This window comes from Heteronotia binoei, chromosome 9 (genome assembly GCF_032191835.1).
Source record: "Heteronotia binoei isolate CCM8104 ecotype False Entrance Well chromosome 9, APGP_CSIRO_Hbin_v1, whole genome shotgun sequence".
Classification (NCBI taxonomy): domain Eukaryota; kingdom Metazoa; phylum Chordata; class Lepidosauria; order Squamata; family Gekkonidae; genus Heteronotia; species Heteronotia binoei.
The window spans coordinates 23,718,047-23,740,579 of NC_083231.1; the positions used below are offsets into that span (position 1 = coordinate 23,718,047).

General features: G+C 46.1%; 1 protein-coding gene across 1 annotated transcript in view; it reads left to right on the forward strand.

Annotated features, from left to right (window-relative positions):
- The first annotated feature begins 2,969 nt into the window (after window positions 1-2,969).
- The window catches only part of GABRA4 (gamma-aminobutyric acid type A receptor subunit alpha4), a 91,784-nt gene continuing 72,220 nt past the window's right edge, over window positions 2,970-22,533 (forward strand). The window contains exons 1-2 of the mRNA XM_060246302.1: window positions 2,970-3,086; window positions 3,390-3,508. Of these exons, the coding sequence (XP_060102285.1) occupies window positions 3,004-3,086; window positions 3,390-3,508 (202 nt within the window). The 5' untranslated portion in view covers window positions 2,970-3,003. The remainder of the gene's footprint in view (window positions 3,087-3,389; window positions 3,509-22,533) is intronic.

Consider the following 22,533-nt stretch of genomic DNA (forward strand, 5'->3'; position numbering starts at 1 on the left):
CCACAGCTCTGGCAGAGGTTGCCCTTGAAAGGGCAGCTACTGTGAGAGCCCTCTCAGCCCCACCCACCTCACAGGGTGTCTGTTGTGGGGGGAGAAGATATAGGAAATTGTAAGCCGCTCTGAGTCTCTGATTCAGAAAGATGGGCGGGGGTTATAAATCTTCAGTCTTCTCCTCCTCCTCCTCTTTCTACACCTCCCAGTCTGACAACTGGGAGAACTGGGACTCTTCAAAAGGGCCATATCCAACATTAAGGCATATAGATAAAAAAATTGCATGCTACTGCCATGAATATTGTTGCTTCATTTTTTAATTTTTTTTGCAAAGAGAATAATAATGGAGTCCATATTAAACTCTGTATCTATAAGGCATTTTCTTGGGATTCCTTTTGTACCGCAATCAGGGCAGGTAAAAGCTGCAATATCCACAGGCTCAGTAAGGTCTTTTTTTAAAAAAAATAAATAAATAGTACTTATCTAGATGAAGTCCATTGAAAGACAAACCAGCAGTGATAAAACGAAGTAGATTTCAATTACAGCTTTAATTGTGTGTGTCTGTTCTTCATCCAAAGGGTTCAAGAAGGGCGCCTTCACAGGCAACAAGATCTGAAGTGTAATCTAAAAGAATTTAGAAGGCAATCAAAGTAATCAGACTCCCTTTCAATGGCAGGGAAAAATATGATCTGTTATAATAAAATGCCTGATGTGTACAGGTTGGTGAGGAAGGGACATATGAGTCATTTAAAGTTCTCTTTTCCCAAGACCCTTGCGACGTAAGATGGATGGACTGTTTGTGTGAACCCCTGTTGTTCCCTAGAGAAATCCAGCCAGCTCTGATTGCACTCAAGTAATTTTCTAAATAGATCTTGGAAAGTGGTGCCTAATCCCTTGGAACTATTTATTTGGGTCACCAAAATCGGGCTCGATCCTTACCAGAGGTTCTCGGGGACGTGTCTATCCAGAAGCCACCCTTTCTGTCACTTTGACATCTCTGTTCAGCGCCTAAGGAGCATTCCCTCCATTTGCATCCATTGGTTGGGGAAGGTAAATCCCCCCCTTCACCACTGCAATCCAGATGTGATTCCCCCTCCCCTTTGTCCAGCCCCCTCCTCTTTCATTTTCTGCTGGGATACCACCCTTAAAAGCCAGCCTCCCAGAGTGAAAGACACAACATGGGGAAAGGTGGCTTTTTTTATTTCCCTCCTCTCTTGTTGTCTTTTGTATCTCTCTCTCCTCTTCCTCCCGCACCCCTCCACCGCCTCCCAACAAAAGACAATCAAGATAAATGAAGACTTCATCACCAGGATCACACAGACTCTGGGAGGAAGGGGAGAGGGGAAGGAAGGCACATGCCCAAGGGAGTCACCAGAAAAGAAGGGTGACAGCCAGCCTGCGTCATTCGGGGATGGAGGGTTTTGAAACAGCCCAAAGTGGTCCAGTGGCCCTTAGGCAAGAAGGCTGGATGATAATAATGAGGGTCCCTGGAGGGCCACGGTGGTGAGGATGGAGGGAGATAAAAGAGGGGAGTCTGCACAAGCAAGCGAAGGGGGGAAAGGTTCGGGAAACGGACCAAGTTGGACTCTGCAGAGACGACACTCCCCCCTCTCCCCATGGCTAGGGCGGCGTCCTCTCCTCCTCCCTCCCAGAGAGAATTAACTAGTCCTTTCCCACCCGTGTTAAGGAAGCGATGCAACCACTGGGGGCCGGCCAGCGTGGCTTTCCTGCAGCCTGGGCTCCGTTGGATAAGGAGTCCGGTGCCAGGCTGGATTAGAAAGTCCATGTCCCGCTCTGGAAGGCTTTCCAGACTGAGACAGGCGAGCTGGACGCTGCGCACTCAGCCAGGAGAGGCAAGGAGCTTTTGCGAAAGCCTGCCGGGAGCCAGATCGCCTGCTGGCCCATTTGGGCACACGAGTCCTGCAGCCCCCGCGGGTCTAGAACAGAGCCAGGACGACTGGCCTGTGGATGGAGAAAGGGACTGCTCCGGTTTCACACCGGATCCTCCTTGTAAACGGCCCCAGAAGAGGCTGAAGCCCCCCACCGGCAAGGAAGGTGCTTCAGACCTGGAAGTCCTTCTTCGCTCCAGCGCAAGGCGGAAAGTTGCGATTCTTCGGATAAGGCGCGCTCTGCATAAGCTCAGAGGAGGGCGTTTCCCGGGACGCTCCGCGGCTTCTCCGGCTGCTGGGAAGCGGAAGGGTCGCTCCTTCTCTTGGGACCCCCTACCCCAGCCCCCTCCCTCCCCGCCCCTTTCAAGCTTGCTAAAAAAAAAAGGGTAAAAGGTAGTCCCCTGCGGAAGCACCAGTCGTTTCCGACCCCGGGGTGACGTTGCTTTCGCAACGTTTTCACGGCAGACTTTTGACCGGGCGGTGGTTTTGCCATTGCCTTTCTTCCCCGGTCTCCCTAGAGGTACCTTAAGAATCCTCCGCGCTCCACTCCCCCTCTCGCTCCTCTTCGCCCTTCCCCTGGACAACCCGGCCGGGGCTCGGGCCGCGAGCCGCCTCTCTCTCTCCCGGCAGAGCTGTGGGGCGGGGACAGCCGAAGGGGTAGAGAGAGAGAGAGAGAGAGAGAGAAGGCGGCCGGGGGGCCGGAGGAGGAAGAGGTGGGGTTTGCACGCCTGTTGCGGCGAGGCGGGGGGGTAAGACTCTCGGTGCGCGCCCCGTGCCTCGCGTTTGGGTACCCGGCGGCTGTAGCCCGGTCGCCAGGGAGGAGGGTTCGGCTGGGGGGGGGACCGGGGGCCCAGCAACCTCGCCCCCCTCCCTCTTTCCCCATCGGCGGGTGGCTAGAGGCGAGGCAAGGCAAGGCGTGCGTGTGAGCCGGTGGCGGCTGGCTCCCCTCCCTCCCCTCCCTCCTCCTCCTCCTCCACTCCACCCGGCTCCACTCCTCCGCCCGCCCGCTCCTTCCCCGCCTCCCCTCCTCCGGCGGCGGCGCGCTCTCTCGCTCTCCCCTCTGGACCAGGCGTTTGGCGACGGGGGGAAAAGGGCGCCCAGGCTTAAAGTATGGCCAGCAAAGATGGTCTCTGCCAAGGAGCCAGCGATCGCGATGTCTGCGGGGCTGTCTGTCGCCTTCATCCACTTCCTGTGCCTGGCGACCTGGTGAGTAGCAGGGCGGAGGGGACACCCCCCCCCCCCACACACACACCTCTCTCCTTCCCCGGCTTCCTTCTCTCCCCCTTGACAAGTTGCCCCGGGCTGGGGAAGCGGGAGCCCTTTGGGGGCCAAAGCCGAGCCGGTCGAAATCTGTGCCCCCCCCCCACTCCAGCCGCCCCCGCCCTGTTGGCAACGGTCTCTCCCCCCTGATCCTCTCCTCCCCCCCTCTCTTTTCCCCTTCCTATCTAATGCTGGGTTTTTGGGGGGTGGTGGTGGTATTTTTTTCTCTCTCTCTCTCCGGTCCTACAGTCTCACGGTGCTCCCGGGACAGCTCAAAAAGGAGGAGAGATTATGGCCGGAGAATTTCACGCGCATCCTGGACCGTCTCCTGGATGGTTATGACAACAGGCTGCGTCCTGGATTTGGGGGTATGGTCACTGCGTAGGGTCTGGCTTTCTGGGATGGGTCTGCCTGTGTGTCTTGTCTGACTGTGCTGGTGGTGGGGGGGAGGGAAGCCCCCCAAGCCGCACCCCGTGTCTCCTTAGGTAATGCTTTTGTGCCTTTGAAAACAAACAAACAAACAAAACCCTCTCCCCGAAGTCAATGATGATTTCTTGTTGACAAATTGCAGGGTTGTCGGACCTCCCCCCCCCCTTCTTTTCTCCCAGCTCTCCAAAATCTGATCACTCTGAGGGGGAGGAGGGAAGGGACTAAAGGGGAAACAGACTTAGATCCTGCTGGTCTCTCCCCCCACCCCAGTCCAGATTGTGGCACCCAAGGCTGTTCCTTGTATGCCCGGAGACGGCCAGGGTCGCCCATGGCTGGCAATGACAGCAGTGCCAGGACGGACGCACTTGCGTTCTCTTATACAGTTTCCAGCAGCTCTCCATCATCAAAATTCCGCTACAGCGAGCGATGAGTAGGAAGGAAGTTTTGCCACCTCCTCCTAGCCAAACTTACACAACCCTGCCTTGATCCCGCAACAGCTGCTGGACAGATTCAGTGCCAGCCGTGTGGGCCCCTGTCAAGTTGCCCCCCTTTGCAGAGAAAACCAAGAACTGCCTGTGCTCCCCCCCCCCCATGGCCCTAACCCATAGATCACGTCCATCATGGATAGGGGAGAACTTGGGAGGTGCTTGCCTGGATCCTGCCACTTTGGGGGCAGCAACTGGCTTTGGCATGTTGTCAAAGGAGAGCAAGTGCAGCTGCTGTGTCTCTATTAAAAACACTCCCGCACACTCCGGCACTCCAGCAGCGACAACGGAGGGGGGGGGGGGAAGAAAAAGCTTGAATTCTTGCACCTGCATCTGACTTGATCTTGGCAACTGCGCTCAGCATCAAAAAGCCCATCTTTTGCAGATTAGAGCAGCAGAGAGAGTGAATGCTCCTCTTTAAAAATAACAGCATCCCTCCTTCCCACCCACCTCGGCTGATTCGATCTGGAATATCTTTCTCCCAACTACTTGGCCTTTCGGATTACCTAACATCAGGCCTCGGATTCAGTGGGAGCTCATAGGAGCGCAGCTCCTGAGCCTTTCTGAGAGTTCCACCTCCTCCTTCTGATAGTTCCACCTCCTTGTCTATTGAATAGTAGGTGCAGCTGCATAACAATCCCTGGATGAGCTCCACCACCTGTTTTTCTACAAAATGACCCCTGCCTAACATCAGCCCTCCCGCCCCATCTTTACTTAACCCCCCACCCCAAGTTCTGTTGCCCCTGTTTATTCTTTCGATTTAGAAAGGGACTGGCCTAAGGAGGCAGAAAATTTGTGTGAAACCAAGGCCAGATTTATGGGAAAGGATACGGGTTTGGGAGATAACACTTCCAGATTGCCATTTAAGACCTGTGATGATGCAACAGGATTATTAGATCCTCCATCCTCCTTCCCTACTTTCATGATAAAGTTTTCAGGTTGAGTTTCAGCTTCTCCTTGTTGCTTGAGTTGGGTCTCTGTGAAAGTGTGGGATGAAGCCAGGAAGAGATTGTAGGGGGCTACTCTACAACCAAGATTGAGTGAAGACTTTGCCTAGGCTTGTTCTGTTGAAAACATTGTGCTCCTTTTCCTTAAGTGCTTTCTTGAGACATGTGATACACCTACGTTGGCTTCTGTGCCAGCAATTTCCACATATGCTGGTACCCACTGCAGGTATAAACCTAATGGAAAGCAATTTAGCTTGTATTAGACTTCTTTTCAACAGAATGAGGCTTTCTCTGAGGTCCATTTAATAACGTGGAGTATAGATGAAGCTACTTTTATCCAGGTTTTCTTGGGGAATCAGTTCCACCTTATGTTTCCTTTTGCTCCTCAACTTTCTGAACCCTTTCTGTCAGCTTCTCCCCAAGGTATGTGTTTGCGTGAAGATGTTACTTTCTGATCAGATGTTAGCTGGTCATGCATGTTTGAGGGTGCCCAGCTAGCTCCTGTCGGTTCAGGGGTGTGAGAGCTTTTGCGCTGAACAGAGCTCTCAGCCAAGAAACAAAGCTGATTTTCTGGGTCAGGATCTGAAGACTTGTGCTGTCAGGTCCGCATGGCCAAGTAAACTTTTGGCTTGTGGTTCTCAAATGACAGTTCTCCATATCCAATAGCAAACTGTCTTGGGAAGTGAGGGATGTTTCTAAAGCAGTTTATGATCTGTTTTATGTGGGGGGGGGGGAGTAAAAAATTCCACTGGGTGCCCCCCAGGCCTGTAGCTACAGTGGGGCTCAGGGGGGACAGGCCCATCCTTTCAATAACCCCTTCCAACCATATGGCCCCTCCATTGGAGGGCCCCCGATCTGTTCCCTTTGCTCACCACCACTCTGAACAAGTAGCATGATTGCTGCTGGTCTTTTTGCTTTTTTCTCTCCCCTTCTGTAACACAGCGTGCAGACCAAAGCGGAGTGGGAAGGAGAGTCAAGAGGTCTCTGTCTTTCTGAGAGAGAGACACATAAGGAAGGGGGGGGGAGCAGAGCTGCTGTGACTGCCCACGCGAAGGGGGTTAGCTTGTGGAACTCTGTGCTGAGAGCCCAGGGCCACCAAACCAAGTGGCCCCCCAGTCCCCCCAAACAACAAATCCCGCAGTGGGCCCCACCAAACCTGAAATCCTGGCTATGGCTCTGGTGCCTCAGTTGCCTCAGCAGCTGTGTTAGTCTTGCCCTGCGTTTGGGACCAAAGTGATTACATCACAAAGTGTTTCCATCACTTTAAACACCTGGGTAGGGCCATGGCTCATGGGCAGAGCCTCTGCTTTGCACTCAGAATGTTCCAAGTTCAACCTTGTGTGTTATTTGGTTTATATGATCGCAGCGAACAACTTACCATCTTCAGGTTATAGACTAGCCTACTGACCCCAAAACGTTGTTTTCTGCTGATCGGTTATTTTAAATTATGTATCTTGAAACAGAAAAGTTTAGAGGAGTACAAAATGGGGCTCCCATTATAAAATAAAACACAAATGCAATGTTATTTATCATAAATGACTAGAAAATGTTGGTGTCCTTCATAACTGTGCTCTCCTAATGAAATAACTATTGAAAGTTGGCCTCTGAAAAAGATGTTCGTACCCATTTTTCATCTTCCCAAGTTCTTAGCTGGATGAAAAGCAGGTCTTTAGAGTTTGCAAAATAGCTAGACATGGTCACATTCAGAATCCCTCACAGGATCCTTCATTTTTTATTCATTAGTGGGTTTCTGTGTAAATAAAATTAAAACAAAATTCATTCAAAACCTACTTATCTAAATGCAGGGCTGCAGTCAGACAATAGGAATAGTGCGATCTATCCCCACCTCTAATAAATCCAGGGTTGATTTTTTGGGGGGAGGGGGGAACAGAGAGTTTTGATCAGACATCCCACTGGAAACTACTTCAGCACATGCTCACCCCATGGTCGATCCATCAGATTACTGCTGTGTGATAGCTTTTCTCTTCATCATTTGTCTTCTGAGCATGCACATAAGTGCGTATGGAAAGCAGCGCTTCATCCTTCTGGCAGGATCACGGCAGCTGGTGGCCAATAGGATTACTGGTGGAGGCTCCTGGGATATGTAGTGCAGAGCAGTGTTCTCTCTAAGCTGAGTTAGCGTGAGCTAGCTCACAGATTTTTAGTCTCTAGCTCACACGTTTTTGTCTTAGCTCAGGAAGGATGACCGCAGAGTACACTAATTTATGCAGTAGCTCACAGCTTTAATGCCTGTAACTCAAAAAAGTAGAATTTTTGCTCACAAGACTCTGCAGTTTAGAGGTGCAGAGGGGGGGGAAGTGTTTTTGAAACTGTGTCGTGGAAGTTTTCTGAAGGAAAACACAGTCTCGAGAAGCTCTCTTTAGAGACACAGAGAGATAGATGTCTATAAGTTGTAAATGATACATAAACACACAGTGATTGATGGCCTAGGGGTGATTATGTGCTTATGTGCATGTCCCTACCTCATAAAAAAGGGGGTGGAAATGGATGGGAAAGTTCACACTTTCCAACCAGCTTAAGTTCAAACATCTAGGAATATGGGGGGAAAGCACTGACATCTGTAATGACCGGACTTTCCTCGGTGCCTAAGAACTCCTCTTTGGAGGTGGGTGAGAACAGGGTGCCAGTGAGTGGGGAACAGGAGGTAGATGTCGCTGTCTAATCATGTACTTTAAATCCAGAAGGGAGCAGCAAAAATTTCAGATCAAACTGCTCATCTGACCACAGCCTAGGTTTTCCTTCTCATGGATGCCCAGCAATGTGAGAGCGAATGTCAGTTGTGTGATCCTGAGGGCACCACTTGCTAATATGATCCAGTTGGTCCAAAGAGCAATGAACTTTCAGTGAATATTTTCAGATTCTTCTTGGTTCATTTAGGAAACAAAACAAAGCAAAACTGGTGAATATTTTGAATTGAATTGACCCTGCATGATTCAATATGTCTTCAAGAATGATCAGGGTATGTGTAAATCGTATCACTGAAAGATGTCTGCTGGGATGATCTGATGGCTGGAGGCTTGGAGGAATAATGCTGCACCATAAATATTTGGCATAAGTCCGGATGGAACAGACAGGAAAGCTGAGTTTTAAAACACTTAAAAGCACTTTTGTGAGGATTAACTGCAGCTCCCTGTAGAGCAGGGGTGGGGAACCTCCATCCCGAGGGCCATATACAGCCCTCGAGGTCACTTGGTGTGGCCCTCGAAGATTGCTGGATCAAACTGAGCCATGTGGCAGCCTCTCTGAGGCCTGGCTGGCCAGCCAGCGAGGATCGTGGGGCCTAGCTGCGCTGTGCAGCAGCCTCCCCAGGGCCCGGCAGGGATCACAGGGCCCAGATGTACTGTGTGGCAACCTCCCTGGGGCCTGGCTGGCCGGCCAGAATTGCTGCAGGGCCTGAAAAAGTTACTGTCACAGTTCAGTTTGCACTTGATTATCCCAGATAGTGTGGCCTAATATGCTAATATCAGGAAATGTGGTCTAATATGTTACTGAGTTCCTGCTGGGCTTTTTCTACAAAAAAGCCCTGGACCTATGTGTGTATGTGTATGTGTGTGTGGTGTGTGTGTGTGTATGTGGGCCAGATTAGGCTCTCCCCACATGACTTCAAATAGAAAAACAATTATTTGCATTAATTTTGCTGGCCTGAATAATTCTCCCTCGGCGGAATGCTGTTTTTGAAGTTGATAATTTTTAATGGCCCGCGAATGATGTTGTAAATATCCATATCGCCCTTGGCTGAAAAAAGGTTCCCCACCCCTGCTGTAGAGTGTAGGAACTTCTCTGCACACATAGGTTACCTTCTGAGACCTTCTTTGTGCCCCCACCACCACTGCCAAAAATTTGGTAGGGGCAACACATAACAGGGGCTTTTTAGAGGTGGCACCAAGACTGTAGAATAAACTTATAAAGGAAGTTCATATGCCTCCCATACTACCTTGCAACAACTTTTAAGGGGCAAGTTAAGATCATATTGTTTTGGCAAGCTTTGGAACTTGTTTGAAAGTATGCACAGCATGAAACTGATCTATTGTGGTCTGTAGCTATTCTATGAGATCTATTTCATCACCTGTAATTTGGGAAGCTGATTTTATTGTACTTTTTATGGATTTGTATGGATCCTTAAGGAATAAATCATTTGAAAAAGATGGGTTATAAACATTTTAATATAACGGCAAACTCCAGGCAGCTGTTAGGTAATGACTTGATTATAGATGTATCAGCAAACTTGAGTTGCCACATGCTATATAAAATGATGTCTAAGTCAGGTGTTTTGGAAAATTAAGGCTCATGAAATGGGATTTAATTTATTTTCCTTACCTGGAATTGAAGGAGAACTGAGAGGAAGCACAGGGAACAACGCCTCATACGTAAGCTGGAGGTTATTTATAATTCTTGCTTTTGTGGGAGAAACGTTGCCCAAGATGGTTTCCAGCAAAATGTAGGCTTGGATCCATGGTCAGTTTTCATCAGTGGAAGAGAAGGGGATGATCTACGAATCTCTTGCAGGCTCCCTGACCGTCCCCTGTGCCCTAGGAGCAGTGTTTCAGGATGCTCCGAAGGCTCACTTAGTTTTCTCTGGGATAGGCAGGAAAGTTCCATTTTATTGACTGACGTTCATTCCATCAGTGGGGAATTAAATTTTGGATCCAGCTCCATGGAATGCAATAAAACCAGTTTAAAAAGTAATATGAAGAAAAGCAGACCACATCATAAAAAGCATAAAAACATCGGATTAAACAGTATAAATGCATAAATCAGTATAAAAGCAAGCCATAAAAATGGCATAAAATATAAAAACTGCAGGAAACCAGGGTTAATGCAAAGTAAATGTAAAGGCAACCCATAAAAATGGCATAAAACATAAAAACTGTAGGAAACCAGAGTTAACGCTAAATAAAAGAAGAAGACCGCAGATTTATATCCCACCCTTCTCTCTGAATCAGAGTCTCAGAGCGGCTGACAATCTTATTTATCTCCTTCCCCCACAACAGACACTCTGTGAGGTGGGTGGGGCTGAGAGGGCTCTCAGAGCAGCTGTCCTTTCAAGGAACACTCTATGAGAGCTATGGCTGACCCAAGACCATTCCAGCAACTGCAAGTGGAGGAGTGGGGAATGAAACCCGGTTCTTCCGGATAAGAGTCTGCACACTTAACCACTACACCAAACTGAAGTCTAGAAGTCTAGGTAAAAAAAGATCAAAATAAGAGTGAATGCTAGATTGCATTGTTGTGTTTCTCTCTGTAGCTCAAATTAAAAACTGATTTTTTAACCCCCCCCCCCCCCCCCAAATTAAAGCTTATAAGAGAGTGAGCAATGCATGCTGATTTTTGGAGATAGTAACTCACTCCGTGTTGCTTTTTATAGCAAAGGTAGTTTTCAACTGAACTGGAAAGAATGCTTTTTATCATTTAATTGCATCATTGTGGATGTTGGTTTCTTGGACATACCTCAGAGTAATGGCAGTTGATTAATCATTAAAATATTTACTATCGCAATCAAGTATCCCCCCCCCCCTCTTGTTCTAGTTTTGGGCTTGTTTGCTAATAAATATTTATGGTAAAACTGACTCACTTTTTAGAAAGTGGGCCATTCACCAGTGGATGCATAGTAAACAAATGTCAGAAAGGAGGCTGAGATTCACCAGAAGAAGAAAAGTTAATGCTAAAGTTGTGTTGTGTGTTGACAAGCAAGAGAATATTTAATAGGGGAGCTGATTCACTCTCCACAGTGAAATTAGCTCCAGAAGCGTTCTTTACAAATTCCAAGGAGGCTGGTCTGATGTCTCCAGTTTCTGAAGTTACCTGAGTGCTGCAGGGATCTTGTTAAATGTAAAAAGTGTTTTCCCATCGGTATTTCCTTGACAATCCCAGCTTTTATTTCAGAATAGTGCATTTTATTTCTAAATGGTGTGAGAGTCCTTCATTCCACACCCACAGGGCTCTCAGCGAACAGTGTTTTAAAGAGCAGTGCAATAAAAATTACGATAAAAAGCAATATCATCGAGGAAGAATGAAAACAAGCCTCGTGGTCTTAAAAGCAGTGGACAGACACCCGGAATGTCTCGGTTAATCCTCTAAAGTGCAGGAGTGAGCTGATCAGACCAGCTTCCCTGGGCACAGTTCCACAGGCAGAATGCCAGAATGGCTTTTGTTTTATAACCTCCGCTGAAACTTTTGACAGCGGGGCACACAAGCAGTGTGCCCACCTGATGGTCTTAAGACATGAGCAGAAATACACAGGAGAAGAAGAGGCGCCACCTTCACAGTTCTTTGCTTGATCTAATAATATACTTAGCTAATAAATAATACACTTAGTTCTCAGAGCCACGAAGCTCCCTGTCCGAAGATTGTTTCTCATAGCTAGACCAGCTGAATCATATCAAGCAAGATGTGTTTTCCCCTTTGAAACTGGAGTTGTATAACCCAGATAACCCAGCACCATCCATTCGGTGTTAAGCTCAGATACATTCTGTTGATTTCAGTTAAGCATGGACTTATTTTTTTCCCCCTCTGAAATCAGTGGGGCCCTCCGTTTTGGCGGACTGTGCCTGCTTCAAGTTATGGATCTAATTCAGTTGCCCTCCCCCCCCCCAAAAAAAATAATAATTATGCAGCACTTTGTTTTCTGGATCAAGACCCCACCCCCTTTTTTGGACAAACCATCATAGACATGATGGATCCAAGTGAAGTCATAATTTCCTACTGAAATTTTCCTCTAAGGCATTTCTCCCCCCCCCCCGCCCCCCCACCCTTTGTCAGTAATTAGTAATGGAGTTTTCCTGGAGCAGGAAAGCAGAAAATGCTATTGGCTTTCCGATGGTTGCCTAAAGATGGGCTCCATCCAGATACAAAGAAAGTGAATTCTCTTTGGCTGTAGTCGAAATTGGATCAGACTTACTATAGATTCGGACTCTTTGCCTTAGCTTTGATCAGCAGTCTTCTTGACAACTTGTAGGGTAGAATCTAGCCAGTGAATGGGGTGTCCTGAGTGCTGTATGGCTTTTGAACAGAAATCATACGTTGAGATTGAATGGCAGAAAGGAAATACTGTGGTAAATCCTACAGGAAGAGATTTGAGATAGAACTTGCAATGACTTGTGCGGGGGTGGGGGGAAGGGGAGTGCTCAAAAATAGGTATCCACTTCAGAGTGCATGCTTAGGAGAACAAACCATAAGTGCGGATCTGTGAGTCTTTCCAAATGTTATGTTCATGTACCCACGGCTTTTTCGGTAGAAAAAAAGCCCAGCAGGAACTCATTTGCATAGTAGGCCACACCCCCTGACATCACTATTATTTCACATGAGGAGTTTTGTTGAAAAAGCCCAGGAGGGACTCATCTGCATATTAAGCCACACCCCCTGACACCAAGCCAGCTGGAACTGTGTTCCTATGCGTTCCTGCTCAAAGAAAAGCCCTGCATGTATCCAACTGTGCATACAGGGAGTAGGCACTCTCCGCAATGCTTCTGATATGCACAAGTGCCCCTTTCAGATCCCTGGGAGTTGGCAATCCTTGTTTCTGTGGCTATGAAGCTATGATTTATGAAGGTGTATTTTACTGGCTGCTAGATTTCTTTTTCTGTTTTATTTTCTGGTTCTCACATGAATAGCTTGAGCTTATGGTTTTTCATTCTACGCCACTTGACACTTCCAAGTACAAATGGAAAAGCACAGAATTTGAGAGACAAGAATTGTAAAGTATCAAAAGTATGTGTGGTTGCCATTTGATGGATTGGGGCTGAGAGGCAGAGAGAGAGAGAAAGAGAGAGAGTTGGTATTGTTAATTCAGGGCACTGTTGAAGTATTTCTTAATGCATATTGGTTTATCTCCAGATCACCACCCCATTGATTAAATGAGCCTTAGTCAGTTTCCTAAATAGAAAAAAGGGCTTTTTTTGAGCAGGAACACATAGGAACACAGTTCTAGCTGGCTTGGCAGCAGCAGGTGTGGCCTAATATACAAATAAGTTCCTGCTGGGCTTTCTCTACAAAAAAGCCCTGTGTGAAACAATGGTGGCTTCAGGGGGTGTGGCCTAATATGCAAATTAGTTCCTGCTGGGCTTTTTCTGCAGAAAAAACCCTGGGAAAAATACTCCAGTTGATGTGTTGCATAGGTGGTTGTTATAGTCAGTAGGATCTGAATCCACCAGTTTATCAGTGGGAAGTGGCACAGATTTATAGGGATTTTGCCCACAGATTTATTGATTTGGGCCTTTGAAAGCCTTCTGTATCCTCTCAACTGACTCATGAAGCAGCTCAGTCTCAGCAATAGGCACTGAATATAGGCTGTGGCTTATGTTGTTCAGAAATAATCCTTGAATGTAAATGCCGGCAGTATGCCCATGGAGCTGCCTTATATGGAATCAGACCTTGGGTCTTTCAAGGTCAGTATTGCCTACTTGGACTGGCAGCAGTTGTTCAGGATCTCAGACTTGCACTGTCTTCCATAGCACCTACCACCTGATCCTTTTATCTGGAGGTGCCGGGTATTGAACCTGTGGCCCTCTTTGTGACAAGTTGATGCTTTGTTACTGAGCCACAGCCCCTCACCTGCTTATTGTAAGGGTATCTTAGTGTTGACTCTTGAACTCAGTCCATTAGACTGAGAAGGAGCTGAGTGACAATCAACAACTTAAACCGTAACCTCATTTTATAAGGACAGCATGATTATTTTGAGCCAAGGATGCAGGCGTTCATGCCCTTAGGGTCTTCCATGGCTAGTGAAGAGTCAGATCTCAATTTCTTTAGTAAAAGAATATATTTAGGCTCAGTATTGGTTTAATGATGTACATTTGTACAGTCATTGACTCAAGATGGCTGCAGAAAATCCCAAAAGGCATAGGGACCACTCAACTAGCTCCTGCTTTTCTTCACATAATAATAAAAGTGTGTGAGATGGGACTGTCCTTCAGGTGTGAGACAAGTAAAAAATATGACATTGTTGGAATTTTGTGCAGTCTCTTGCAACACTGCAATTGATTTTGTGAGAGGATTCACTTAGTGCTGGTATGAAACATCTAGCAAAATTAAGTTTAAGTGTGGGCAAGGGAAAAAAGAAAACCCAGAGATTTTAAAAATAACAAAAAATGTTTTGAGTAATTCAGATTAGAAAGCCACAATTAAGTAAGGACTTGTGAGAAATTAACTAGGAAGTCAATTTAGTGGCTTATGGGCTATGGTGTTTCAATCCACTGACCTTCCTTTATTTTAGAGAAATTTTAAAAATATAACAACTATAGTCCCCCACCCCAGACTCAGGTTTTCAAACAAACAGCACCATTGCCTTTTGCATTCCATTCCTCAGGTTTTGCATTACCCAATGATAGATGGAATACCAAAGCTACCAAATACCACAGTTGTGACATTTATCGATTAGCCACATACACTCTGTGAAATCATCTGGATCTGAATCTCTGCTTCAAATGACAGTGCAGCCACAAACTCATGAGCCAAACCCAGTCTCATAAGCTTTGTTCTCAAGTCACAGTGGATGCGCATACAATTCATATACTGCATGCCAGGGCTTTTTTTGCAGCAGGACCTTCTTTGCATATTAGGCCACACCCCCTGATGTAGCCGATCCTCCAAGAGCTTACAGGGCTCTTAGTACAGAGCCTATTGTAAGCTCCAGGGGGATTGGCTATATCAGGGGTGTGTGTGGCCTAATATGCAAAGGAGGTCCTGCTACAAAAAAAGCCCTGCAGCATGCCCTTCCTTTTTCTTCAAACATGATGCATTCAGTAATTCTCACATTATGCTCAATGTTCACTGTATGATTCAAGCTTCATATGTATCCTGAGTTTCGTTTACAAGGTGAATACACATTGGCTCAAGCTCTGTTCACAATTTCCATTGAACGTACGTACAACCCATGTTCATACACACTAGATTTTTCTTTATGCATGTGTTGGGTAATTCTCATGTTAAATTCAATGTGTGTACAACTGAATGTGTGATTGAAGCCACACATTCACCCAGGGACTGGTCCCCAGTTTCATTTGTAAAGTCAATGCACTTTGGTCTTTCTTCAAGAGTGCACACATATATGGAGGAGATACGTGCATTCACTGTAACTTGTGTGAACAGGGCTATATTCCTATAAACGGGTATATGCATGTGCATGCAGGTTGCGTATGCACTCATGGCAACATGGGAGTGGGCTACAGCAGAGATCCCCAACTCCTAGTCTGTGGGCCGGTACTGCCTGTTAGCAACTGGGCAGTGAGTTGTATAATTATTTCATTATATATTACAATGTAGTAATAATAATAATACATTGGATTTATATCCTGCCCTCCACTTCGAATTTCAGAGTCTCAGAGCGGCTCACAATCTCCTTTACCAGTTTGGTTAGTGGTTAAGTGTGCAGACTCTTATGTGGGAGAACCGGATTTGATTCCCCACTCCTCCACTTGCACCTGCTGGAATGGCCTTGGGCCAGCCATAGCTCTCGCAGGAGTTGTCCTCGAAAGGGCAGCTGCTGTAAGAGCTCTTTCAGCCCCACCCACTTCACAGGATGTCTGTTGTGGGGGGGGAGAAGATATAGGAGATTGTAAGCTGCTCTGAGTCTCTGATTCAGAAAGAAGGGCGGGGTATAAATCTGCAGTCTTCTTCTTCTTCCTCTCCCACAACCGACACCCTGTGAGATAAGTGGGGCTGAGTGAATTCGCTGCAGAAGCTGCCCTTTCAAGGACAGCTATGCGAGAGCTATGGCTGATCCAAGTGAAGGAGTGGGGAATCAAACCCAGTTCAGTTCTCCCAGATAAGAGTCCACACACTTAACCAAACTGATAGAAATAAAGTGCACAATTGTATCATCCCGGAACCATCACTCCCCCTCCCCCGGGTTTGTGAAAAAATTGTCCTCCACAAAACTGGTCCCTGGTGCCAAAAAGATTGGGGACCGCTGGGCTACAGCGCTGTCCTGATTAGAGTTATACCCTTCTAAGTTCCTTGCAGTCAATGGGCACAGAGAGCATAACTCTATTTAGGGATGCTGTTAGCCTCATCCTTCCTCCCTCTGTGGAGGGGATAATAATACTGGGCCAGTCTTCCAGAGCTGTTGCAAGGACTGCTGAGACTGTGTGTGTAAAGCGCTTTCAGCCCTTGAAATGGGATACATAAGCAATAATTATCAGATTTATTACTGTTATTAAACATATTATGGGTAGACTAGGTCTATCACTATTATTTGTAGGATGTTTGCATACGCTGCAAGATAATTACAGGTGTTAGGTTATGAAAAACCCCAGGTATATGCTAGTTCCTGTGCTCTTTGTTTCTTTGGGAGGCAAGATATTTTCAAAGGTAATGTATGGCTTATGTAAGTCCCAATCACAAGCACTGTCAGCTTGGATTCATAGCTACCGCGTCCTCGTGCATCTACAGCCCTGACAAGACTTTCAAGTTTGCCTTCTCTTTGGTGAGATTTGCAAATTTGTAAACAGCACTCAGACACTTGTCCCCATCTTTTACATGCCGTTTTAATGGTGAGTGTGGTTTAACTACTCCCACTGATCACCAAAAGTTCTTTCCATCTGTGGACAGTGGGGTAAGAAGGGTTGCAGCCAGTGTTCCCTCTAAGCTGAGTTAGCGTGAGCCTAGCTCACAGATTTTTAGCCTCCAGCTCACACATTTTTGTCTTAGCTCAGGAAGGATGACCCCAGAGCACAATAATTCATGCAGTAGCTCACAACTTTAATGCCAGTAGCTCACAAAGTAGAATTTTTGCTCACAAGACTCTGCAGCTTAGAAGGAACTTTGGTTGTAGCAATGCTCACGTCTGTGTACCCAAAGAGGCCCATAATGTCTGAGTCCAGTGGGGAAGCTTGTGATAGTTTGATGCAGGGAAAGCAGCAACAAAAAGAAAGTCCTACAGCTCCTTTTAAGCAGCCCCATGGTGCAGAGTGGTAAAGCTGCAGTACTGCAGTCCGAGCTCTCTGCTCATGACCTGAGTTCAATTCCTGTGGAAGCTGGGCTCAGGTAGCCAACTCAAGGTTGACTCAGCCTTCCATCCTTCCGAGGTTGGTAAAATGAGGACCCAGCTTGCTGGGGGGGGGGGAAGTGTAGATGACTGGGGAAGGCAATGGCAAACCACCCCATAAAAAGTCTGCTGTGAAAACATCGTGATGCGACATCACCTCAGAGTCGGAAATAAATGGTGCTTGCACAGTGGACTACCTTTACCTTTTTACAGCTCCTTTTTGGCTCACAGAATTATTATAGGATGAACCTTCACAAACTAGAGCCTTCAAAAGGAGCTTTCACTAATTTCTATCTGAAGGATTTGTGACGAAAAGGAGAATCACTCTTTAAAAAAAAACACCATCATACCTACAGGTCAGTTTATGTTCTTAGCAGCTAGGCTCTCTTTGCCAGCTGGCTGCAGGGCTGAAAGGAAGGCATGAAAGATGTGGATTCAAACTCCTCTGAGCCAGTGGAGTAGCCTCCGTGAAGTTTCAACCCAATTATGGTGAGGCAAAAGAAATCGCTTGTGCGACTTCACATGCGCCTAGGATGTCCTTTAAACTGGGCCGTGAACGGTGCAAAGAGCTACAAGTGTTTAGTTTGCATGGCAGCACAATGTCCTCCCAGGCTGTGGGTCTCTGGCATGCTAATTAGACATACGTAGCTACTTTGCAAGAGTGGCAACATGATTTCCATGAGGTAAATTAAACAGGTAAATTAAAGGACAAGTTCTTGCTAGTGTCACATCAGGCCTCAGTCATTGGAGAACATGTCACTGTTGCTATGGAGACACAACTAAGAATTATCCTTGGCTTGGCTGTGTTGTACCACCCTGCTCTGACACTGAGATGGAGCGGGAAAGAAATCTAGATAAGTTAGTATGGTAACTTATAAAATGCTATTTTACTGTTATAGATGAAGTCCTGTGCCAAAATCTGGTGGTGGTGAAGGTTGAATACAAAGTATATAAAGATGCCTATACCATACTGGCACAGTGAGAAAAAAAGCCCAGCTTTCTGTAGTAGTTTATAATAAAGTACTATTGAAGCGCCATGCCCTAGTACTCCTGAAGGTAAACAGCTGCTGCCCAGGAAGTAGAGGATTATTTGAACCTAGCATTATCTATCCAGGTCTATGATTTGGGAAAAAGCCTTGTTTCAAGCTGGGCAAAAGGGCAGTTCTGACTTAGAGTGCTCAGGCTGCAGTCAGATGACAGGCTTAGCATGTTTTGGCCATGCTTTTAATTTTATAATATTTTTTGTTGCCAAAAATATTGTCAAAACATCCACTCATAACCCATTGCACCGCATGCTTACCCTGTGGTTGACTGTTAACTATGGAGCAATCAGTCGGCATCCTTTTTTTTTTTTTGGATTGCCTTTCACACATACACATAAGCGCGTGTTTGAAGCACCAGTTCCCTTTAGATCGCTTTGTAATCCCTTCTCCAAGTACTGTGATCTCATTGTTTCCTTTACACTTGTATTTCTCTGCCAGAAACATTCCCTTACGTGCCTGATCTTACTCCCTTTCCCACGCATTTCATCGGACTCCATGTATTTCTGTGGCACTGCCTGAGCGCATCTTGTACCTTTTCCTCTCCCCATAGAGTTTTCCTGCCAGAGCAATATTATGAAGTGGCTTGGGGTAAAGTTCCAGGGGCAGAATCCTGGCCACCAATATGAGAGCCTAAATAAGGACTATTTCCAGCACTGTTCTACCCCAAGAAATGGCAGAAGGGGTCATTTTTCTTGAATTTGTCACTCAAGCCGTGGGCTCCTGATCACAACGATGTATTGCAGCAAAGAATGATTAAACTATTTTGGACTTTTTAACCTTAGCTACCTAGAATCATAATACTTGAAGGACAATATTTTTCTTCCCAGGAATTCTAGCTAATAGTTCTTAAAATGGATAGATTATTGGTGTTTTTCTGGTTTGTTTGTTTTTTTAAACTGAAGAAGCAAAACTATTAACAGAGAGTGGGACCAGTGGGTACAGAATAGTAATATAGTAGAAGTCACTTAGAGAGCAACGAAGAAGGTCTACTGAGATCTCCAGGCCCCACCTGGAGGCTGACATCCCCTACCTGTTGTGGGAGGAATCTGGGTCAGGGTTGCCAGACCCTTTCCAGGGGCAGAGATTCCCCATACCCAGCTCCCATTTCCTGCTGCAGCTCAGAGCTGTGAAAGAAGAAAAAGAAATGACTATCAGGCCACCTCTGTGGAAAGTGTCCTTAGGATTGTACTGCAATCCATGAAAGTGTCCTTAGGATTGTACTGCAACAGTACAATCCTGAGCAGGGGCTTTTCTGCACACTCAGCTTACTCCTGATTTTCTTAGCAGTCGATCTACAAGCATTGGATTTGGTTAGGGCACAGTTCTTCTGCATATCTGCTGTCCATCTGCCTTTTTACAGTTTTGAAGTCTGTTTTTTCCCCCTGTACATGGCTTAAATAATCATGATTTTCAAGGGAAGGTGCTGTAATCATCAGTGACATGATTGCTGACATCATAGTACCCCCCTTTTTATTTTTTTAACACATGGTTATATCAATATATTGACTTTTTAAAAAGTCACTAAAAGCCGCTTTGTCCTTGTGGGAGCTTTATGCTCTACTGGTTGAAACTTGCTGGTGATCCCTGGCCCCCAAAAGGTCCAGTTGTCCTCAATGAGGCCCAGGACTTTTTTCAGTCCTGGCCCTGACTTGGTGGAACTGTCTGCGAGAGGACATCGGGGTCCTGCGAGATCTTCTACAGTTCCACAGGGCCAGTAAGGCAGAGATGTTCTGTCAGGCTTTTGACTAAGGATAGCAACAGTTGCTAAGCTGGCATCTTCCCCCCACCCCACCCCTTGATACAGCGTCCGGAAATCTGGATTGGTAGAACTTAAAAGGATGCCGTCAAGTTTACAGTTGCTATTTTAATTGATCTTATTGGTTTTAAATGTTGTATTTATCAATTATGCTGTACATTGCCCAGAGCCCAGCATTAGTTGAGATAGGGTGATCCATTTGCATATGCCACACGCTCCTGAAACCACCAGAAGGTGTACTAAATTATATTAGCTCAGCATCTACCTTAAAATGCTTCTTGAATTATGAGGCCAGTTTGGTGTAGTGGTTAAGTGTGCGGACTCTTATCTGGGAGAACTGGGTTTAGAAGAAGAAGAAGAAGATATTGGATTTATATCCCGCCCTCCACTCCGAAGAGTCTCAGAGCGGCTTACAATCTCCTTTACCTTCCTCCCCCACAACAGACACCCTGTGAGGTGGGTGGGGCTGGAGAGGGCTCTCACAGCAGCTGCCCTTTCAAGGACAACCTCTGCCAGGGCTATGGCTGACCCAAGACCATTCCAGCAGGTGCAAGTGGAGGAGTGGGGAATCAAACCTGGTTCTCCCAGATAAGAGTCCGCTCACTTAACCACTACACCAAACTGGCTTTAATTCCCCACTCCTCCACTTGCAGTTGCTGGAATGGCCTTGGGTCAATCATAGCTCTTGCAGAGGTTGTCCTTGAAAGGGCAGCTGCTGTGAGAGCCCTCTCAGCCCCACCCACCTCACAGGGTGTCTGTTGTGGGGGAGGAAGATATAGGAGATTGTAAGCCGCTCTGAGTCTCTGATTCAGAGAGAAGGGCGGGGTATAAGTCTGCAATTCTTCTTCTTCTTCTTATAATGATAGTGTGGCAGAATTTATTTTGGATTGGCCCTCTTTATGATCTTAACCATTCTCTTTATGAAATTAACTCTGCTCTTTATAAAATTGGCTACAAGAACTCTTTCTGAAAATCGCCATACTCTTATGAAATGGTGATGTCAGGAGTGTGTGGCATATGCAAATGAGATGTACAAATGAGCTTTGGAACCGCTTTTTCTACAAAATGACCCCTGATTATAATATATTACATTACAGTATCATATATTGATATTATAATATAACATATTATGATTATAACACAATTATTATATATTGATATCTTAGCGCCTTTAAAGATAATAAAGAACGAAACCATGTGACTTCAGAGCAGGGGGAAGAATATTTGATTTTAGCAATAGTCCAGTCATTGATGAGTGGGATAGAGGTGGGTAATGCTGGTGAAGAGGAGTAGCAAGCATGCACGTTTGTTGCTCAGTGCATTCAGGAGAGCAAAAGCCGTTGCTACTGCTCACCCACTCCTGGTGATGCTGCTGCCTTGGTGGTCAGAACAACCATAATCTGTCCCTCCTCTATTGTTTGACGGCAGACCAATATCTTTACAAGTGGACAGTGCATTTTCTTTGGCACTTAGGCCAAAAGGGCTGTCTGCTGTGGATATGGCAGGTACATAATAATGCTAACCAGGGCTTTGGGGGATTGCACTGACTGTGGGGACCTTTTTTCGTGACTATCTCAAGTCCTTAGGGAGGAATTGGTAGAAATCGATGTGTCCTGGCTCTTATTTTAACAGAAGAAGCACCGATGCTGACCAGTGTACAGCACTGTTGTACAGGCTGATGATACAATATAGGTAAAGCTATTTTGACACTCAAAAAAGCACTATTTGAATGTAAATGACATTATTAATAGCAGAGCCAAACAGCTGTGCTCTAAACAGAAGCTTCCCTTGCATCGTTCTCAGGGAACACGCACTTTATTGCTCCTTTTCTGTGTTACGCCTGTGGATCTTGTGGTCTCTGCCGTTCTAGATGCAGGGTCTGTTTCTAAAAGCACTTTTGTGGTTGATGTTGTATTCTTTTAGCACCAGTAAACATTTCCTATAGTCCTGGATTCCGGTGTATCAGGAAACCAATTGTGCATGGAGGTGAAATGATAAGATTTTCTGTCGTTCTAGAGATCAAAGAAAACAGCGACATGATAAGTAATGGTAATTGCAGTCACGCGTGTGTCATTACAGTTAGAACTTTTCAAAAAGGAAAAGGCAAACAGCCTTGGTGTGTGAGCCCTGAAGTGTGGCTGATCGCTCTTCCAGGCAGCCATCCAGTCCCTTTCAGTTGGCAAAACTGGATGACTCAGGGGACTGCAGATAGGATATGGAACTGTTTACTATTTACCTGAAAGTCATCTTTCTTGACTCCTTTCCCAGGTTAGTGGTGACTGAAGTTATTACCATCTGTCTACTGCTCAGTGACCTTGGCACAGTAGATGGTATTCTTAGCACTGTCCTCAGCGCGGACAGGTGTTCTGATCACGAACTTGGCCCCCATTATTACCTTTGGTTTTTTCCCCCTTAGCTGCTAGCTGAACAGGAATGAAGCAAATTCCTTCATTGTTTAGGGAAATGACTTTTTTTTGGATCCCAGAGTAAGGCAAATGTCAGAGATATGATGGTTCTCAATACATGTGTACTACAGCATGGGTTTTAAAATGTATTGCAAAGGATCCTCAGATGTATTGGAGTACAGTAGTGGTCAAGAGGGGAAGACAAGTTGACTCTAGTCATTATTTATTAGTTTTGGTTTACCCAGCATTGCTGCGAGAAACACCCCCCCCCCCCCAGTAATTTTAGAAAAATTTGTCTTGCGGTTTCTAGGAACATGGATTGAA